Source organism: Dipodomys merriami, unplaced genomic scaffold (assembly GCF_024711535.1).
Source record: "Dipodomys merriami isolate MVZ:Mamm:240054 unplaced genomic scaffold, mDipMer1.0.p SCAF_104, whole genome shotgun sequence".
NCBI classification, from domain to species: Eukaryota; Metazoa; Chordata; class Mammalia; order Rodentia; family Heteromyidae; genus Dipodomys; species Dipodomys merriami.
The window spans coordinates 703,755-724,598 of NW_027202316.1; the positions used below are offsets into that span (position 1 = coordinate 703,755).

Here is a 20,844-nt window from a genome sequence, read left to right on the forward strand (position 1 = left end):
CTGTTGAAACTCAAGACTACTCTAGACATCGGAGGATTCAGACAAGCCACGGTGCTCTTGAAAAAGGAAAAGACAAGACATAAAGGAAGTAGATTAAAAAGTAAGAAGACTGAAACATGTGATTCTGAAAGTGAGATAGAAGGAAGAAGACAGACAGACTCAGAGAAATGTTCAACTTAAACCTTATAATCACAGAATGCACGTCTCATTATTATGGGTTTAGTTTGTACTGTTGCCAGTGCAAATGAGCTGAGGAATGTTCTAGAAGAGTGTTATTGTTTCACGATGATGCTCTCAGGTATGTGGAGTGATTATGTGGATGGGTAGCTGGGTACCTTAACCCTGGAGAGTGAAAAAGGCCCAGAATATAAAATGACCTCCATTTAACTCCAGATTGGTTTTCTCCTGCTTCACGCTGTGCTCATACTCTGTTGGCCATAGGACAAGAGGACAAGAGCTTTTCCTTCCTCTTTTCTCCATGGTTTATGCAAGTAAGGACACTCCTATTAAACTTCAGGTCAAAATGGAGGGAAGCTGTGAACAATAATGGTTGAGATCAGTATGGGATCTTGAATATTGATCATTTTCCCCAAATGTCCTTACATTGGAAGATGGCTATTTCCTCTCATTCTAGTTCCATTGGCCTGCTTAATCATAAAAAAAAATATTAGGAAGGAAGTTAGGTGGGCTTAGCTTAGTTATTTCTTAGAAGTAACAAGCTTAGGAAGTAGACTCTTTTAAATTATGTATATATATATATATATATGTGTGTGTGTGTGTATTTACATGATTATTCTTACATAAACTGTAGGATATTACTCAATCTTCTGGTTCCTTGAAGACTCTAATGTGCTCCAAGAAGGGCTCTCATCGCACCAAAGCACAATTCATTGTGGTATGTCTGTGTTTCAAACACAGCTTCTGTGGATGAGCAGAGACTATTCATGTGTGTTTTTATATGTTTAGTGTTAGAAATTAAAAAAAACAATGGTATAGTTGTTATGTCATCAGCTGCTGCATTTTAAATTTAGTTTCTGTTTAAAAAAAATCCAAAACTTACCTCATTGTAATTAATTCAATCAATCAGGTTAATTACTCCAAGCCAGTGGGAATAATTCTGTCATTTGCCTGAGGCTAATGGAGCTAACCCCACCTGCTTGTGAACCCCAAGCAAATGCAATGATGTGTCTGACACATGTCAGCTGACTGGATGCACAGAGCGGGCTGAAGAAGCAAGCGATTCTGATGCGTATGAGGGAGGACCCAGCCCCAGTGCATCACCCGCACCTCACCTACAAAGGAAGAGCTCAGACTGGCTACAGGGTCTGACAGTCTAGCCTATTTCTCAGCTACAAATACAGGAGGGACTTTAAAAAGTTTGTTCATAAATGATAAATTGTAGACACAGATAGACCTCTTAGAATAACATTAGAAGCACCTAATAATGTGAAAATTTGTCTTGAGTAGCAAGGAGTAGGAAATACAAATTGAAGTGATCTTCCTGTATGCTTTATATCATCTGTCTGTCTCTTTCTCTCCATACTACCTCTCTTCCTCTTCTCCCTCTCTCTGAATCTCTCTCTCTCTGTCTCTCTGTCTCTCTGTCTCTCTGTCTCTCTGTCTCTGTCTCTGTCTCTGTCTCTGTCTCTGTCTCTCTCTCTCTCTCTCTCTCTCTCTCTCTCTCTCTCTCTCTCTCTCTCTCTCTCTCTGTGTCTCTCTCTCACTCACTCTATGGCCCAGGTGAATTTTGAACTTTCAATTCTCCTACCTTGGCCTGGATTACAGGTATGCACTACTGTAACTGTATATCACACAACTTTAAAGTTAAACTCACTGTTTAAATGCCTGGAAGAACTCTAACTTGGTGAAATTGCTCACCAGATTGTTGAGTTGCTTTGTAACATAATCTCACCTAATTCTTCCACTTATCCTGTGGTGCTAATTCTACAATTACACCTATGCACATGAAGAAACTGAGGTACAGAGCACTTGGTGAGAATGCAGGAACTAAATATGAATCTGGAAGATCAGCCTTCAGGGCTTGAGCTCACAGCCACAACATTATCTTGCTCCTTTTATTCATTTGCAGAAGGAATAAAGGGGTTTAAAAATTGAAATGTAAAAATAGTTTTTCTAGAGGGAAATGAGGCAAAAAATTGACAAAGAAACCGGGTGTTGGTAGTTGACACCTCAGGAGCCTGAGATCAGATGATCTCAGTTTAAAGCCCACCTGGGCAAGAAAGTCTAAGAGGTTCATCTCTCCAGTTTACCCCCCTGAACCCTGGAGCTATGGCTCAAGTGGTAAAGCTCTAGCCTTGAGCAAAAAAAAAAAGGTTAGGTAGAGTGCCCAGTCCCTGAGTTCAAGCCCCAGACAGGCACAGAAAAAAAAAAAAAATACAGGCAAGGAATAGCAGTAGCCTATATTACTGTCCTTTTGGACTTCAATGGACTGGACAGAGTTGTAACAAGGTGCGCATTCTTGAATTGTTGCCAAATCCTCCACTAAGCCTGCCTTTGCTAACCTACTGCATATCTATAGTAAAAGAAATCTCAATCTTAAAAGGTACATAAGCCAGGGGTGAGGGGTGGGGGAAATACAGTGTTTCCTAAGGGAGCAGAAGCCACGCCCCATGCTTGTGTCAGATAGGTCTCTGTGTGAGGGACCAGCACCTAGTGAGGCACTGTTAGCTTCTGAGGCCAGGCGGAAAGACTGGCTGTTAAGTCATGTGTCAGAATCTACAAAGCCCCATGAGATCCATAGTCCCTTTCAAGAGCCACAGGAATGTCCATAGCTCTCCTTCTAATGGCCATAGCCAAGCACAGAGGTGCCTTCAGACACTTCATGAGAAACTGCCCCACAAACACTTCTGCTTATGGCTACAGAACCCTTTCCTACCTTTCTCCTGTTAGACTGCCAATCTTTCAAAGGCAGGACAGTGATTTTTTTTTTAGTGTGTGTGTGGGTTTGTTCGTTTTGTAAAATAAGCTTTGAAATAAATTTACACAGAGCCAGTTTCAATCAATCATGTGTAGATAATCTCTGAATAGGTAGGCCAAAATACATTCCAGGCTAAGACACTCTGAATGGCTCTGAGCTAAGAATGGGTAGAACACTTGTTAGTGCAAAAGAAGTCAAAGAGGAGGGGGCTTTCAATGTGAATAGTAATAGTTAGTTACATGCTTTTGCCTTCCTCTTGATGAATAAAGCCTGAACATTTACTGTCTGGTCTGAAGCATCAGTTCCTCTGTATAACCCTTTCCATCATGGTGTTATTATGGACTATCTTTCCATGTATTCTCTGATGCTGATCAGTCTCCCTGAAGCAGCACTTAACATCTAGCTACTCAAAACAATCTTGTTCAAGTTTTCCATCCTATGCTTACTTCTCAGGGCTGTATTTCAATGCTGTGCATTGCCATGATCTTTCTGGCTTCTCTGTGCCATTTTTTTTCTCTGCCAATTTCCTGTGTCTCTCTTACATGTGACAATTTTACTCACCTCTTCTTCCTCTGAAACACAGAACACCACTAAATACTTTAAATTATTTTTTATGCTCATTCTAGTTCCTGATTTTTTTAAACCTTAAGTGCCAAGCATTTGTTTAAAGAGCTAAGCAGCAAGAAAGTGCATTTCTGGCCCTCAATGAGCTTACAATCTAGGGAGAATACCATCACTTTTTTTTTTTTGTCCTTTTGGAAGCTGATTTACACCAAACAGTAAAATAACACAATCTCTGTTTTCCTCTTTTACAAACAACAGCACCATTTCATATTATTATGCAACTTTCCCCTTCCCCTCCCCCTCACTTGGTGGAAGTTGATGCTCAATCCTGCATAAGGAAAGACATATTAGAATTTGATCCCATAGGCAGGAACAAGAAAAGGAATATCTTTGGTTTAAAACACACATTTTAAAATATACATTTTAAAACTAAAGGTGATTTTCTTTTTCAATTAGCATCTTAGTTGAAGCAACGGTATTTATGCATTCGCGTTTTTCTTCCCTTCCATGAACCAACATAGCTAACAGGAGCCACAACCACCACCACAAATCCACACCAACCGTGATAACACGAAGGGAGCTGACAGAAACTGTGGTAAACGTCTACAGACTACCCACAGACATGGGGCTAGCTAAATCCTCAGACAGAAATAAACGGGTATTTTGCAACGAATGCTAGCCATTGGCTGCTAAATCTTCAATGCACTCTGGGAAGGCACATGGACTTTTCCATCTGGGATTCGCTCTCGGGTCTATCTTACGAGGCTGGCTACCCCTGGCACTTGGGTTGGTTGCCCCCACCGTTCTGCAGATGGGTGAAAACCAACAGAGAGACAAGCACACAAGTGCACGCTCACGAACGTCTGCTACTGATGTTGGGGGTTGTGAATCTGAGACCCGGTCGCCCAGCCCCATGCACACGTGGACCAGACAGGCCCTGGGCCTCCCGATGACTCTCTGCAAACCCGGCTCCTGCGTCCTGGGCTCCCTCCCACCAGGTTTGAGGTCTAACCTTCTCTCCGATCGCTTGGACCTGCCATGGGGGACTCCAGGGCGTCGGTGGCTCTGGCTCTGTCCGCGCCCTCGTGCCAGGGCCCAGTACCCGAGGGCTCGGCCTCGGGCTCGGGGCTCTGCACCGAATCGGGCGCCGACTCGAAGGCACTGTTCTCCTCCTCCTCCTCCTCCTCCTCCTCTTGGGATGAGAAGACGGTGCTCTCCGAGATCTTGGCGCTGTCCACCGAGGAGAAGCGCGAGTGGCACGCGAACCTGCTGTTGCCATGGTGACAGGAGGGGCTGTAGCACGAGGGGCTGTAGCAGGAGGAGCTGTAGCAGGAGGAGCTGTAGCAGGAGGGGCTGCAGCACGAGCCGTCACAGCCCTCGCAGCCCTGCTCCCCGCCCTGCCGGGGGCTGGAGTCACTATCGCTCCCCGTGCTAGGCTGTGCATCCCCGTCTGCGCCCCGGCCACCACTGTTGGCCAAGCTGGGGAAGTGGCTCCTGGGGTGGCCAGGGGCAGCCAGGCCTCGGGTAGCCCCTCCAGGCTCGGCCCCATCCTCGTCCAATGCCGGTGGGGGCTCAGCAGCCATGGTGTCCACCTCGCTGAGCGCATCCTTATCCGAGGAGTCCTCGAGGGTGCGCTCCTCCTCCTCCTCAGCGCAGTCCTCGGGGGCGCAGCCCCCGGCCTGGGCGGAGGGCAGGCTGTGCAGCAGGGTGTGGATGCGGATGTAGTGCGTCCTGGGGGTCTCGGGGTCCCCGCAGGCCGACGCGATCACCGTCTCCAGCTCCGACACCGGCAGGGAGCACGGCCTGCTTTTCCTCTTTACCGAGCCCCGCAGCTGCAGCCCGGCTTCTCCAAGGTCCAGCGCAGTCGCATCCCCCTCCGGCTCCAGCGCCTCCAGCTTCTCCTCCTTCTTCCCCTGGCCCTCCTCCACCTCCTCCTCCTCCCCTCGGGCCCTGCTTTCTGAAGCTGCATCCTCCTCTACCTGATCCTCCTTGCGGTCTGGCGTCTCGCTGTCCCCCAGCAGCAGCAATGGGGAGGCCTCTTCGCCCAGCTCCAGCTCCTCGGCCAGCTGTTCTGCACTCAGGACGGGCTGGGGGTCTTGTTTTGGGGCCAGAAGCTCCCCAGCCCCATCGGGTACCTGGGGATCCACGCCATCGTCTCCTGCCTCGGTGGTGACCACCGCTTCCTCCGCTTGCCCAGCCTGCTCCAGGACCTGCTGTCCCGCACTGTCCACCGCGCAGGCCTCCCTCGGGGGCTCGCCCGGCTCTGGAGGAGCCTCACTTGGAGGGGCCCCACCGCTGCTTCCCAGGAGGCTGTTTGGCACGTCTGCTGACTCGGGCTCGGTACTTAGGGACATCTCCTCATCATCTGCTGGCAAGAAGAGAAGCAAGTCATTCCTTCTGGAAGAAAGCATTGTGGTGCTAGTGCACAGCTAAGCCATCGTGAAGGGATTTCCACGTGAGGGGACTGGACCTAGGGGTTGATCCTCATCAACCCCTCTCCCTAGGCAGAGCTCTGCTACAGCAGAGTTCTGTAGCTCCTTAATGACAATTTGCAACGGTGGGTATATTCTAAGATTCTGAGTCAAGGGAATTTTTAAAAATTATTTTGTTGTTATTGCTGTGGTTGTTGGTGGTAAAATGACCAAGTCTAGCACTACCTCAGTGCTGGTTACATAACTGGTGCCCAACCATCCTTGATGATCCCTGTCACATGAATGGTGCCTGTTCTTAAGTGTCCTGTGATGGGTCTCCAGGGGACAGCTACTAAAATGGGAGAGCCAGATTCATAAGCAAGTAGAGAGAAGACAAGGGCTGGGTGACAGCCACTGGGAGCAATCACTGTCATTTGGAGCTTATTGCAATAGAAAACCAAACTAGGTCTCCACGCCAGGCAGCGGTTCATGGAACTGCAATCACTGTTTAACTCTCCCTTCCCAGCTGCTCAACTGGGTGTCTACCACATGTCAATGTCCCCACTGCAAATGACACTGTCTTTTCGATAAGCATTAAATCCTATGTCTACTCTGAAGAAGAGTTAGTCTTATTCTCAATATGCAGCAATGGCTGAATTTGACAAGATAATATAGTTGTTTTCTCCCAGTCTCGTTACATATTGGGTATAGAAAAGTGCAACTGCAGTTTAATGACTGGGTAGCAATAAATTCCAAACTCTTAAATTCTCAGAGGCTCCATTCATAACAGCAATGCATAAAGGTGTCCCAAAAGGACCTACCAATTCTCAGTGTGACCCACATCCATACATGAGCTGTGGGGCAAGAGGAGACACAAACCATCAGGCATACCATCATTGTTTTGTTTTTATTTTTTGGTCAGTTGTGGGGCTTGAACTCTGGGCATGGGTGCTGTCCCTCAGCTCTTCAGCTCAAGGTGAGTGCTCTACTGCTTGAGCCACAGTGCCACTTCCAGTTTTCTGGTGGTTAATTGGAGATAAGAGTCTCAAGAACTTTCCTGCCTGGGCTGGCTTTGAACCATGATCCTCAGATCTCAGCCTTCTGAGTAGCTAGGATTAATTACATACATGAACCACTGGCACCCGGCTCATGTCATCATTCTTATTGGTAAGTTTGTTTTGGCATGCAACAAATGAACATAGTTATGAATTTTTCTGTTTCACTTGTAGTTTTCATTTCATCTGTGGTATTTTTTTAAAAAAACTATTGTACAATAACAATAGTATTGTTGTTCTCTGACAACATGACATTCGTCAGATACTAGCCAGTTTATATCTAGCTATGAGTAAAAAGAGAGGCTTCTCATTCATTCATTCATTCATTCATTCATTACTCCTGTATGCAATTCCCAAACATCTATGGAGCACCTTCTGCTATAACCTAGAGGAGCTAGCCATAAAACAATAAATGCGATGTGATTCTGGATCCAGCTGGGCTGTGTGTCCATCTCCGTTCCCTTTTGTAATCTTCTACCTTTGGGCCACCAGAGTGAAGAGGAGCCTCTCAGTCCAGGGACAGCAACCTGGCTTCCAGAAAAATCACTGGCTTCTGGGACTCAAATGAAGCAGATAAGAGAACCACAAAACCTAGAACATGTCTGGAGAGAGCCATGGTTACTTGTGCTTTAGAGAAAGGAGCCACACTAAGACATTTGCCTAGGAGAAGACATGACGCTCATGCTGAAAATACCTGGATGGATGGAGGAAGTGATCTCAAATCGGAATTGCAGCTGTCCACTCACATGATCTGTTGGAAGCCTGCGGCCAAGTGTGTAGCTGACCACCCTGTCCCTGGAAGGAAATAAGTGCTGTCACAGATCCAGTTAGCACCTCCCCTGTTACAAACCACGCAGAGTACTGCTACACCAGCAACCCTAGAGAAGGCTTGGGAGCAGGAGCTGAGGATCTTCCTAGGTGCATACCAGATAACCTTGAAGTGATGGGAATAAACACATCTGGGTGCAGCTGGCACCAAATTCTTACGGAATACTGAAAGTCCAAGTCACCAAACTGTAGTCCATAATGTGACGCATGACTTGCTTTTGTATGGATATGACTTTTTATTTAACATATATGGGTAGTTAAAAACCAAAAACTCAAAGAAGAGGAATATTTTGAGGCATATGAAGTTTGTATGTAATTCAAATTCCAGAGCCCATAAGTAAAGTTTTATTGGCACACATTCATGTTTATTAGCTTACATGTTATCTGTGGCTATATCCATGCTACAGTGCAAGTGCTGATCCTTTGGGATAGAGAATGTAGCCTGATAACTAAAAATATTTACTACCTGGCCATTTACAGAACAAGATTTCCAACCTCTAGAACTAGAGGACAGAGAGAAAAAGAGAGAGAGAGAAAGGCACAGTTGTTCATTGCTTGCTTTTCCTGTGTAGACTGCCATTTTTCAAAAGTACAAGGAGGCAGTGCCAGAACATGGTGCCCTCAGGGTTATATGTGATCTATAAGAATGGATATTGGGGCTGGGAAGGTGGCCTGAGGCCCTGGGTTCAATTCCTCAGCACCACATAAGCAAAAAGAAAAATGCCAGACGTGGCGCTGTGGCTCAAGTGGTAAAGCGCTAGCTTTGAGCTGAAGAGCTGAGGGACAGTGCCCAGGCCCAGAGTTCAGGCCCCACGACTGGACCCTCCCCCCCAAAAAAGAATGGATATTATCAAGGTCGCTGCAGGTGTGCACTGTGCTTTGGGAAGCCATCTGCTATAGGACAGAGTAAAGGCTAGCCTTGTAGGCTTGGTTCATTGGCTTGTAACTTCCAGTTAAACCAATTAGAAAGATTCAACCTTGGACTCAGATCCCATCCATCTACCCTCTTAAAGTAGTTGTTTAAATGACTAAAAGGACAGCTATCCAAGAGGACAGTAGAGCTTTAGTAGAGTAAATTGTCCACTATCTTGGCTGAAACTGGAGCAATGACTACCTTGGGACAGCCAGAACAGGACACTCTAGTGTCCCTGGTGAAAATGAAGGCGTATTCCACAACCATTACTTTATATTCATTGCAACTTTAAAAATTTGTGGTATTCAAATAAAAACATAAATTATAGGCTGGTAGTGTTTTAGTGTTTCTTTCTAGGAAACATTGACATTACACAATGAACAATGTGTATTGGAATAACCCACTGGTTTGATATTTTCCTTAGAGAAGCATCAAATGTTGGTGTACTCAGTTTCATAAAAAACAACACTCCTGAATAAAAGGAACTTTTCATACATTAGTGTTATAAGAGTAGTGGGGTGTCTTCAACACTATTTTCACTAATAGATAATTTGGACAAAGAGCCAAGTAAGAAACTTCATAATTAAACTATATCACAGATGCATCTACAAATATTCCATCCAACAGAAGAAGAAAACACATTGTATTCTTCTCAGAAGCCCCTGGACCTTCTACAGCATAGATTATATTTCAGGCCATAAAGCAAGTCTTAAACAATACAAGAAGACTGAAATCATATCTTGTATCTTGTCAGATCATACGAGAATGGAATTAGAAATCAATAGCAAGATAAACAACAGAAGCTATAAAATATATCGAGATTGACCAATCAATACACATTTCAGTAATCAGTATTTCTTCAAGGAAAGCCAAGAGGAATTTTTAAAAAATCCTAGAGTCAAATGAAAATGAAAACACAACTTATCAGATCCATTGGGATACAGGAAAGGTAGTTCTAAGAGGGAGTTTATAGCTATGAATACCTACATTAAAAATATTGGAATCACTCCTTAAGTGTTCTAGCATATTATAGTTCATTTCTCTGCATGCTTTATCAGTTACTGGATAATTCATTCAAAGATATGCCCCACGATACTTATGGAAACATTAAAATTATGCTGTATATTCAGAGATACATAATATCACTGGAGAAAGAAATTGGGAAGACATGAAAACCAAAAGTGAGTGGGCATTTTGTAAATTCCTGCATGAAATTTTTGCAGAGTTTCATACCAGATAATATAGGACTACCTTTGATTAAGTCTTATACATGTGGTGTTTGTTTCTTAATGATAGATAAAATAACATGGTATTTTGCTGAAAAAAAAACCCCGCAAAACAGAGATCACAAATAAATAACACAATAATATACTTTAAGCTTAAGCTTTTAGAAAAACAAGAAAAAGCTACCTCCAAATTAATAAATGAAAAGACATACTGAAGATCCGGGTGGAAATTAATAAAATGGAGACTTAACAATATGAAGAATCAAAGAGTCAGTCAGTTCTTTGAAAAAATGAACAAGATCAACAAGTCTTAGCCATAGTAACCAAAAGAGAGAAAAGACTGAAATGAATACAATTAGAGTGAAAAAGGGATGCTTTAACATATGCAGGAATCCAGTAATGAAAACTCCTCTGCATGGTAGAGATGGGTCCTCACTGTGGCCTAGTACATAGAACAGTGCTCATCCATCCAGCCCTGAATGAACAAATACTACACATCAGATAACAGTGTGTTTAATGTTGAATCTTACCCATGCTCCTTTTGTCCATTAGCCTGCCAGAGCATAAAGGAGGGCAACAGTGAAGAGGTGTCATTGTCCAATAACAATTGTACTTATCACCTGATTTATGAAATGGTAACCCCTCTGTACAACATCTTGATAATAACAATAATATTATATGTTTAAAATGTTTAAAACTATGCCTGCTTTTCTTTATTATTTTTTTCTGGTCATACTGGTGTTTGCATTCAGGGCCTTGAACTTGCTACATTGGTCTCTGCCACTTAAGCCACACCTTCAGTACTAATTTATTTTTGCTAGTTATTTTTGATACAGGATCTTTCTTTTCCTCTCTATGGGAAGGGGCAGGAGTGTACCTGAGCCACAATTCACCTACTTTAGGCTATCCATCATTGTTGAGATCATAGACTCATGTCACCACATTCAATTTCCTCTTTGGAGGTAGAAAAGCTACCCAGTCTTGTCAATCCCAGCCTCCCATATAGTGTGGTACTACTGCATCCAACTATGTGTTGAGAAAGGTTTTTATGAAATTTTCTGCCCAGGCTGGCCTCAAACTCAGAGTTTCCCAGCCTCAGCCTGCCAAGTAGCTACAATTACAGGCATAAATCACTGATATCCAGCTGAATACTTTTCCTTATTCTTTTGAGATCTCATGATATCATATTGAAACATAAGTTTATATTTATAGTGATATGACTCACATTTTTAAATATAGTTGTTGTTACCTAAGAAAATACATATTATTCATGGAGAGTGTATCTGATCACAGTTGACTTTAATTTAGAGAATCTTGAGTAGACATGAATGCAAAAGTTCTAAAAAACAGAAGCATGCTGTCATATACAATTGAATTCTGCAAACAGCATAATTGCTATCATTCTATGGTAGTGCATGCTTTCAAATTTTCATCCATTTAATCTAGCATTTTCAAGTGATAGCATCTTCTGAGATGACTTTAGGCAAGAAACCTAGCATTTGCTATGGAAATGTTGCATATTGATTAAATCCTACATGCAAGACAGGCATGCGAATAACATAATAGTCTTCTTAGTCAAAACAAATGTTAATTTCTATCCATTCAGAAAAAAATGCCTCTTTGATGACTTCTTTTACTTTTTTATTTTTATTTTTTTGTCAGTTGTGGGGCCTGAACTCTGGGCCTGGGTGCTGTCCCTCAGCTCTTCAGTTCAAGGCTAGTGCTCTACCACTTGAGCCACAGTGCCACTTCTGACTTTTTCTGCTTATGTGGTGCTTAGGAATCGAACCCATGCACTCTACCACTGAGCCACCTTCCTAGCCCCCCATGACTTCTTTTAATAGTCTCAGGAGTTTTCTACTTGCTTACAGGATATATTACTAGTGATATACTAATAATGGGAAGGGAAAGGATTTGTTTAATTAAATGTGGCTTAGGCAATATAATTCATGGGAGGAACCAAGGAAATGTAACACTTTTAGGTTGACTTCCCATCAGCCTGTATTGTATGGTACTGCCTGAGGCATGGCCCATTGGCTGAAGTCTAGTAATATTTAGATCCCATTGTAGATTTACCCTATAGCGTGTCTCTCCAGAAGTCTCTGCACAGGCATCGACAGCTTTCCCAAGAAACGCTTGATGATGGGGCGGCTCTTGGCAAACTTGTCCTTTACCTCAATTTCCAGCACATCAGTGGGCAAGGACACGAAACTGAATTGCTGCAAGGAGAGAAAAGCAATTAACTGAGAGGTTCCAGGGCTGGCCAGGTCCCAGTCCATTTGCCTGAAAGAAGTCATGGTAAAAACAAAAATAAACAAAATCTACCCTGCAATATTTACATCAAGGTCTTACAAGTATGGGGAGTGACAATAGAATGTTCCCTCAGGGCTTAAAAAAAGGTTAGTCTCTGAAATTCAAACACTGACTTTGGTACAAGTTAAACAGCAAGAATCCTACTCAGGCTTCCTTTACTTGGCTTAAGTTATTGTCATACTTGAAGAACAAACACAACCATATATAAGTCAGAAAATGCATTCTCAATGAACAAAACCATATTTTATTTAAAAGATTATGATAACATATTTAAAAATAGTTATATGATACACTGTATTCTTGAAGTAGAAAAAGATAAAAACTTTCACTCTATAATGGTAAGGGATGTAAATGGATCCAACTTATGGAGATATGTATCTGTTGATATTTACTGGCATCTAAACCAAAAAATTGAAAGATTGAAAAATTCTTTCAATTCAGAATTCAAACACTAGGAATTTTTCTTCTTCACTAGTTCACATAAGTTCATGAAAGATGTATCTTCTAATGATGTCCATTGAAATGTTACTAACAATGTGGCAAAAGACTAGGAAATAAAACCAAAAACAAACAACCCACATCTATTGATCTTTAGGATACTGCTTAAACGGAGTATACCAAATCTTCTGAAAGCAAAAGATCAACATCATTAAAAAAATTATTAAAAATGCAAGCCAGGGGCTGGTGGCTCATGTCTGTAATCCTAGCTACTCAGGAGGCTGAAATATGAGGATCTGGGTTCAAAGCCAGCCCGGGCAAACTAGTCTGTGAGACACTTATCTCTAAAAACCACTAGAATACCAGAAGTGGTGCTGTGGCTCAAGTAGTAGAATGCTAGCCTTGAGCTGAAGAGCTCAGGGTCAGTGCCCAGCCCCAGAGTTCAAGCCCCACAACTGACCAAAAAAAAAGCAAGTCAGTATGTACTGATGTGAAGAGATACCCAACTAAATGAAGAAGCAAAACACAGAACATTTTAAGAATGGAATTCCATTTGTACTTTAAACCACAGAGAGACTGCAGGAAGGACAGACTTCAAAATGATAATTGACTGGTAGAGGAGATGAAGCTCAGCTTATAGATTTTATTTAATTTGATTCCTTACTATGCATTTGTTAAACAGTATGTGATGTGATTTTTAAAATGAAACAACAATAATGAAAGACTATGACTGTCAGAAGTAATCAATAAAAGTAAAAAGACTCAAGAAGGGAAATGTTGGCATTACCTGGTCTGGACTGTCTGAGAGGGGAAAGTCTTAGACAGTAACTTAATGGGGGCCGTGAAACAGCTGAAAATATAATTATTTTCTTTCAATTCTGATTAGTTCCTAAGAGCAATTATTATACTTAGTTTATTTCCATTCACGGAGGTAGAATATGATCAGTCAGGATGAGACAGGGCATGCTGCAGTAACAACCAACTTCCAAGTCTCAGTGACTGAAGATGATAAACTTGGATTTCCTGTTCTCATGCTCATCGTGAACTGTTTGGAGAGCCACTCTCCCAAACATTGCCAGTCACACTAGAGGCAAAGAGAGTCTGAGACAGTCTGCTCTTGAATGATATATGGGGTAATATGTGATGTCTCAACAGATGTACATTTGCATCATGTTCAAAGCCAGGTAAGTATATTTATCTCCTCAAATATTTGTCATTTATTTATTGTGAAAATATGCAACATTCTTTCTTCTCTGTATGTTGGGATCTACATTATCTATTGCTATCTTGTGCAACAGAACAGAAGAACTTATTTTTCCACTCTAAAGGGAACTCAGTACTCACTGATGAACATTTTCCTGTCCAGATTTCCCTGCTGTTCTCAGCCTCGAACCATAAGCCTTCTGTCACTTATACCATGAAATCAACATTTTTTGGGATTCTACATTGACAAGATCACCTGGTATTCATGTTTTATGCCTGGATTGTTATACTTCTAAATTACATTATAACTTAGTTTTAGTTAACGACTATATAATTCCTAAGAACCCATTATTCATGATATTTACAAAATTGAATTACAGACATATCAAGTTTGAGGATCAAATTTAGATGCAAGTCCTACTCCTAAGGTCTGTCTACCTGAGACTCAAGCTATCCGGTATATCCCCTTAAAATGTCTATTATTTCAGTCCATTATTTCATTCTGAATTGTATTATATCTTTTAAATTAAGTGCACAACAATAGGTTAAATACATTGTAGTATATGAGGACAGAATTATTTATAATTTTATAAATTATGAGTATTTATATAATTACATATGTTGCAGTATAATCATTACATATTAAATAATGAGATGGAAGATGCTTGTTTGATAATGGTGCATGACAAAAGAAAAACAAGTAATTACATATAACTCACAATCCTAGCACTACGCTTATTACATAGGCAAGTATAATCATTTATATACTTATTATATATTATGTATTTATAAATACATATATATTTACATAGATAAGTATATCTATTTATCTGATAGATACAATTATGATAAAAATATATTTACCTAATTTATCTAACAGATGAAAGCAAGTATAACAATTTTTATAGTAGTTTTTAAAAATCAGATATGCCTCTCTTAAATTTATTTTCATATTTTTTCTGTACTTCCTACCTTAATTGCTTTTATTAAAACAAGATTATTTCTACCTACAGTAGCCTGCAGAGGACACTGAAGTGAGCTTATTGAATTATACTTGAGAGTTCAGTGGCAACTCCTGGGTTCATTTCCTTTCATACAGAACTTCTTTTCTAACCTTTTTTTAAAACCTTTTTTAACCTCTCTTTCTTTTCCAGCACTATACCCAGATATCAATCTCTTCCCTTGGCTCTTGGAGTCCAGGTAAATCCCCAGCTAGGTCAGGCACTGTTTAAAAAAAAGTAGTGAGTAGCCCTGAAAAAGTAAAAACGTTTGTTCAGGGACAAGCTACTTGCACCAATGATCCTAATGCTAAGGGGGTAGATTTTGCTTAGCTCTATTTATTGACCTAGACTTTAATGCAAACCTCAGGAAATCACTGGAGTGAAATAATGGTGAGGGGATCCAGTCGTGGGGCCTGAACTCTGGGCCTGGGTGCTGTCCCTCAGCTCTTCAGCTCAAGGCTAGCATTCTACCACTTGAGCCACAGTGCCACTTCCGGCTTTTTTTTTCTGCTTATGTGGTGCTGAGGAATCAAACCCAGGGCCTCATGCATGCAAGGCAAGCGCTCTACCACTGAGCCAGCTCCAGCCCCTGGTGATTTTTATTTCTAGCTCTGCATGGTGACTTTCTAGACTTGGTCAATCGCCACCTCTCTGAACTTCAGCTTCTTCACTGTACAATGAGAAGGTAAGGCTCATGTTGTGTGAGGTAGAGTTCATTCCTTATTCATGGAGTAGGAGACCTCTGGCCCACAGGCCCCCAAATCATTTGGCACATGCTTTATGTATACTTTTCATCAGCTGTCCATGGTCCTCTGCATGTATTGCTAATCTTGTATGGCCCTTGCATGATATTACAAATATCTAAATGGCCCTTGGAAGATGAAAGGTTCCTACCCCCATACTACTGTCTCCTTTCTCCTTTTGAGTCTTCAATGATTAGACTGCCTTCAAATTTATTTACTCAGTTCAGCTGGCCTTTATTAGCCAATAATTCTGTATAGTTTCTCATTGTAATCTATAGGCTTGTTTCAAATACTGCACAGGCACGGCTACCTTTCTTACTACAACACCCACTCAGTCTTTGTATCCATGGAAACAACCTGCTTATTGATAAAAAGAGAAATTGTGAATGATATATGCAAAATATGTCAAAAAAGATGTTGTTGCCTCAAGCACCCAGCTATTTTGGCAATCTTAACTCTGAATCCTAGCTCACCTGTCAAAGAAATCAGTGTGGAATGCAAGAGAAAATCTTGGACAGTCTTAAGAGTATGGACTATGGCTAGCTAATTTCTATCTTCATTGTTTTTGTTTCTGGGGATCTCAGTGGAAATATAACATATGGTTGGGCCAACAAATGAATAAGTGACTTATTATCTCTTCATAAGTTACAAAAAAGCCAACAAAGGACTCTTGGCATGAAGAGATAAGAGTAAAGTTCCAAGTCACTTCTCCACTAGAAATCTGGGTTCTGTCTTGTCTCTACTTTAGGAACCAACTGACAGATACCTTGTGTGTGTGTATGTGTGTATGTGTGTGTGTGTACCCGTGCACGTGAGCACACTGTTCCTGGGGCTTAAACTCAGGGCTTGGGCACTGCCCCTGAATGCAAAGCTAGTTCTCTACCCTTTGAGCCACAGCTGTACTTCCATCTTTTTAGTGGTTAATTGGAGATAACAATCTTATGGACTTTTCTGCCTGGGTTGGCTTTGAACATGGATCAATCCTTAGATTTTTAGTCCCCTGAGTTGCTAGGATTACAGGCATGAGCCACTAGTGCCATCTCCAACTGACAGACTTTACAACTGCACAGAAACAACAAAAAGAAAGCTATCCAGGCCCAATGTTAGGGTCATTATGAGCAGGGGTGATTTCTACAATGTCAACATTCTTCTAATTAAAAGCAAACTTTTTCTGAGTTTAAGCACAAGTTTTACTTTGGGCTCTTTACCCTGATTTGCACTAGAATCATATGAGGAGTTTTTTTTGTTGTTGTTTATTTGTTTTTTTACAGGGGTACCACTGTTGGATCCCATTCCCCATCCCCCCCACCCCCAACACACACACTTTTATGCTGGTACTTAGGCTTGAACTCAGGTTTTGGGCACTGGCTGATCTTTACTTTTCTTGTTCAAGGCTGGCTGTCTACCATTAAAGCCATAGCTGCACTTCCAGTTTTTAGGGGTTAGCTGGAAATAGGAATCTCAGAATTGCCCTGGCTGGTTCCAACTACAATCCTCAATCTCAGCCCCTGAGTAGCTAGGTTTACAGGTGTGAACCAGCAGTGATCTGGATCTCATTCTTGACTAATTAAGTTAGGCTGCCTTTAGGGTGGAGCAGGCGCTGTCAGTGTTTAAAGCTCTTCCAGTGACTCTGCTCTGCTGTGATCACACAGGGTGCAGAAATACAGTTCTGTCAACAACAATGCCGTTAATATCAAATGACATTATTACTAGGAAAACATTCCTTAGAACAAAGTTAAATCTTCCTCAGTGGCCTCTGTGTTTAAGTATTTAAGTTACTGATCTGCAGCATATTTTTTCAGACCCCAGTTTAATACTTTATTCTTTAAACATTTAATAAATTACTCATTTTTAAATTAATAAGGATATGTATGTGTGTATACATATATACTATGCCCCCAAGTTCAGACAAAGATGACTACTTTAGTTATCTATAATCATGTAGACATGTAGCATTTGACTGTAGGATCTGAGTTCTGTAAATTGCATAGTTTTACACATATACTTTACTGTGCATTATGGCCTCATTTATAACATTAATTTTCCTCAGAAATAATAGCTTCTTAGTTTCAGTTGAAGTGTTATATATTCCAAATTAATAAAGCATTATTGTATTTGAGAACTTCCAAAGGTAGAATATATATCCCTTCAGCCATGTGTTTCTTACATATATATATGTATATATATACTCTCATATATATATATATATACTCATATGTATACTCATATATGAGTATATATATATATATATATATATATATATATGACTAGGTTGTGTATTGTATGGCTTTTGTTTTTGAAGATTAAATCAACAAATGTACTGTTCATAACTGGCACACAAAGTTGCTGTGTTTTTTGGGTAAATGATAGCTATTTTCAGCTGACAATATCTTCATCTCCTCACACACACACACACACACACACACACACACACACACACACACAAGAGGTTGGAAAATTGGAGGATACGTACATTTTTACTTGCAGAGTATCCAAATATAACTACTGACTTCATTTTTATATGGAAAAATTATTTTAGGAGACTCTGAAAGAACAGAGAAACTAGGGATTGAAGGACTTAAGGGTAGCTAAAATTAAAACACAAAATCTTTCACATATATTTTTTCTCTTTAAATAAAAAGTATGAAATAATTTACATTTGAATGTCCTACTTATGTTTTTAAAAATAAGATACTTTTTACTTATGATAAGTGGAAATTGTCTCAACTGTGAAGAATTGGGTAAAAGCTGGCTATATATAATTCAAATTATGTTAAAACCCAAATATAAAATATAGAGAGAGAAGTCAAATTTCCATTAAAGATAGCAGATATTCATGATCTCCTTTCCAAAGTAGGAAAATTCCACTAAAGGAAAGAAAGCTATTTGGCCAGAGACACTCACTTTGCTGTATGTAAATGAAAATACATTCCATGTGGCCTAAAATTTTAGAATCATATAGCAAAATCATACAATTCTACTTTGTTTATGTATGTGCTGGTACTGGAACTTGAACTCGGAGCCTGGGTGCTGTCCCTGAGCTCTCCTTAGTCAAGGCTATTGCTCTACCACTTGAACCACAGCTGCACTTCTGGCCTTTTGTGGTTAATTGGAGATACAAGTCTCATAGACTTTCCTGCCGAGGCTGGCTTTGAACTGCGATCCTCAGATCTCAGCCTCCTGAGATCTGATGACAGGTGACTACTGGTGCTGGCTCAATTCTACTTTTATAGACAGGTCAACTAATTAAAAGTAAGTTAGCATGATCATGGGAATTAGAGGTTACATATTTGATGGGGCTTATTCCTTTTTCTTTAACTTCTTTAGACACGTGAAGCCATAGCATAGGCCTCCTGTTTTCTCATGGAAAAATGCAATGATTTTTAGGTTAACTTTACCTCAGAGTTCTTGTCCTTTATTAAAGTTATAATCTTTCTAATAAAGATATTTAATTTCAGTCTACACTGAATTAATTTGAAACTATATCCATCAATCTCTTGACTGTTCACTTGACCCATAATCAGCTATCTAGCTTTGATGGAGTCTCTGCTATTGACTAATAGTGCTTCTTTTACATTTCCTCTTACATCACACACACAACAGGCTTTCATCAAAAGAAGAGGAAATACTATCAAGTTTGCTCTACTTACATTGCTGATTATCAGATAACTCATCCAAATTTATATTTTCCAGATGGCTCTCCTAGATGAAATAGACCAGCTAGAAACCAGATTTGAAGATGAAGGGTTTTCCTCCTATAGTTCTTGCTCAAGGTGCTTTTGATTGCTCCTGTCTTTAAAGTGACTTGTGTTTCCACTTACAGATGTGCCTGAACCTGATAGTTTCTGCAATTGGCTACTATCAAATTTACACCATTGTATTTCCCAGTGTTTTTTTTTAGAGAAGCTTGATGGTCCAAATCAATCTTGAAGGTCACTTGAACAGTACACTACAGTGTTGTTGAGAGAGGAATGAAGCAGGATTCCCTCGCGAGCACACCTTGATATGCAGAGTTGGGTAGAGGGGCTCCTTAGGGCCTGACAATTATGAGGAATGAACAGGAACAAGACAAGCACGATGTGGGCTGGTTGGGAGCCTAACCTGTCTTCTTTCTTACACATTCTTATCCTGTGCTGCACCCTCTCACAAAACTGAGCAGAATGTGGGTCAGTAGCACACAACAATGGAGGCATGATTTTAGTCACTCAGAATCTTCCCTGCAACAAGCCAATAAAAAAGTTCCTAGTCAACAAATCAAAGAAAGGTTGGCCAAATGGGATTGCATGAAGTTGCAGAGCTTCTGCAAGGCAAAGGACATAGCTAGCAAGATCAATAGAAAGCCCACAGATTGGGAGAAGATCTTCACTAGCCATACAACAGACAAGGGTCTCATATCTAAAATATACTTGGAACTCAAAAAAATTAAATCCCCCAACAACAAATCCTCAAAGAAACAACTGCCCAATAAATAAGTGGGCTAATGACTTAAAGAGAAACTTCTCTGATGAAGAAAGAAGGATGGCCAATAGACACATGAAGAAATGCTCAACCTCCCTAGCCATAAAAGAAATGCAAATCAAAACAACATTGAGATACCACCTCACCCCAGTTAGAATGGCTAAAATCAAGAACTCTAATAACAACAGATGCTGGAGGGGATGTGGACAGAAGGGAACCTTACTTCATTGTTGGTGGGAGTGTAAACTTGTTCAATCACTTTGGAAAGCAGTATGGAGGTTCCTCAAAAGACCTCACATAGAGCTCCCCTATGACCCAGCAATCCCACTTTTAGGCATTTACCCAAATGTTTACAAACAAGACCACACTAAAGCACAACTATGTTTATTGCAGCATTATTTACCATAGGTAAGATATGGAACCAACCCAGATGCCCCTCAGTAGATGAATGGATCAAGAAAATGTGGTATATATACACAATGGAATTCTATGGCTCCATCAGAAAGAATGGCATTGCCCCATTTGTTAGGAAATGGAAAGGCTTGGAAAAAATTATATTAAGTGAAGTAAGCCAAGGCCAAAGAAACATAGGTCCCATGGTTTCCCTTATTTGCAATATCTAGTATAGGTATGAGTCAAGCAGAAAAGGTCAGATAATGTGATGTTAGGAAAATGAACCCTTAGATATGTATTTAAATGTTTTTTTCTTTCATGCATTTGTTTCTAATGCATTTATAAGATTATTTCTTTGTT

The 20,844-nt window shown here is 40.8% G+C and overlaps 1 protein-coding gene across 7 annotated transcripts in view; it reads right to left on the reverse strand.

Moving 5' to 3' along the window:
* Hecw1 (HECT, C2 and WW domain containing E3 ubiquitin protein ligase 1) overlaps positions 1-20,844 on the reverse strand; it is a 306,170-nt gene that overhangs the window by 76,200 nt on the left and 209,126 nt on the right. For 5 of the 7 annotated variants that reach the window (XM_069998137.1, XM_069998165.1, XM_069998118.1 and 2 more), the window contains 3 exons: positions 12,012-12,154; positions 7,663-7,763; positions 4,515-5,870 (listed from right to left, as the gene is read on the reverse strand). In XM_069998137.1, coding sequence (XP_069854238.1) covers positions 4,515-5,870; positions 7,663-7,763; positions 12,012-12,154 — 1,600 coding nt within the window. The remainder of the gene's footprint in view (positions 1-4,514; positions 5,871-7,662; positions 7,764-12,011; positions 12,155-20,844) is intronic. The other 2 variants (XM_069998173.1, XM_069998127.1) reach the window with 1 other exon arrangement.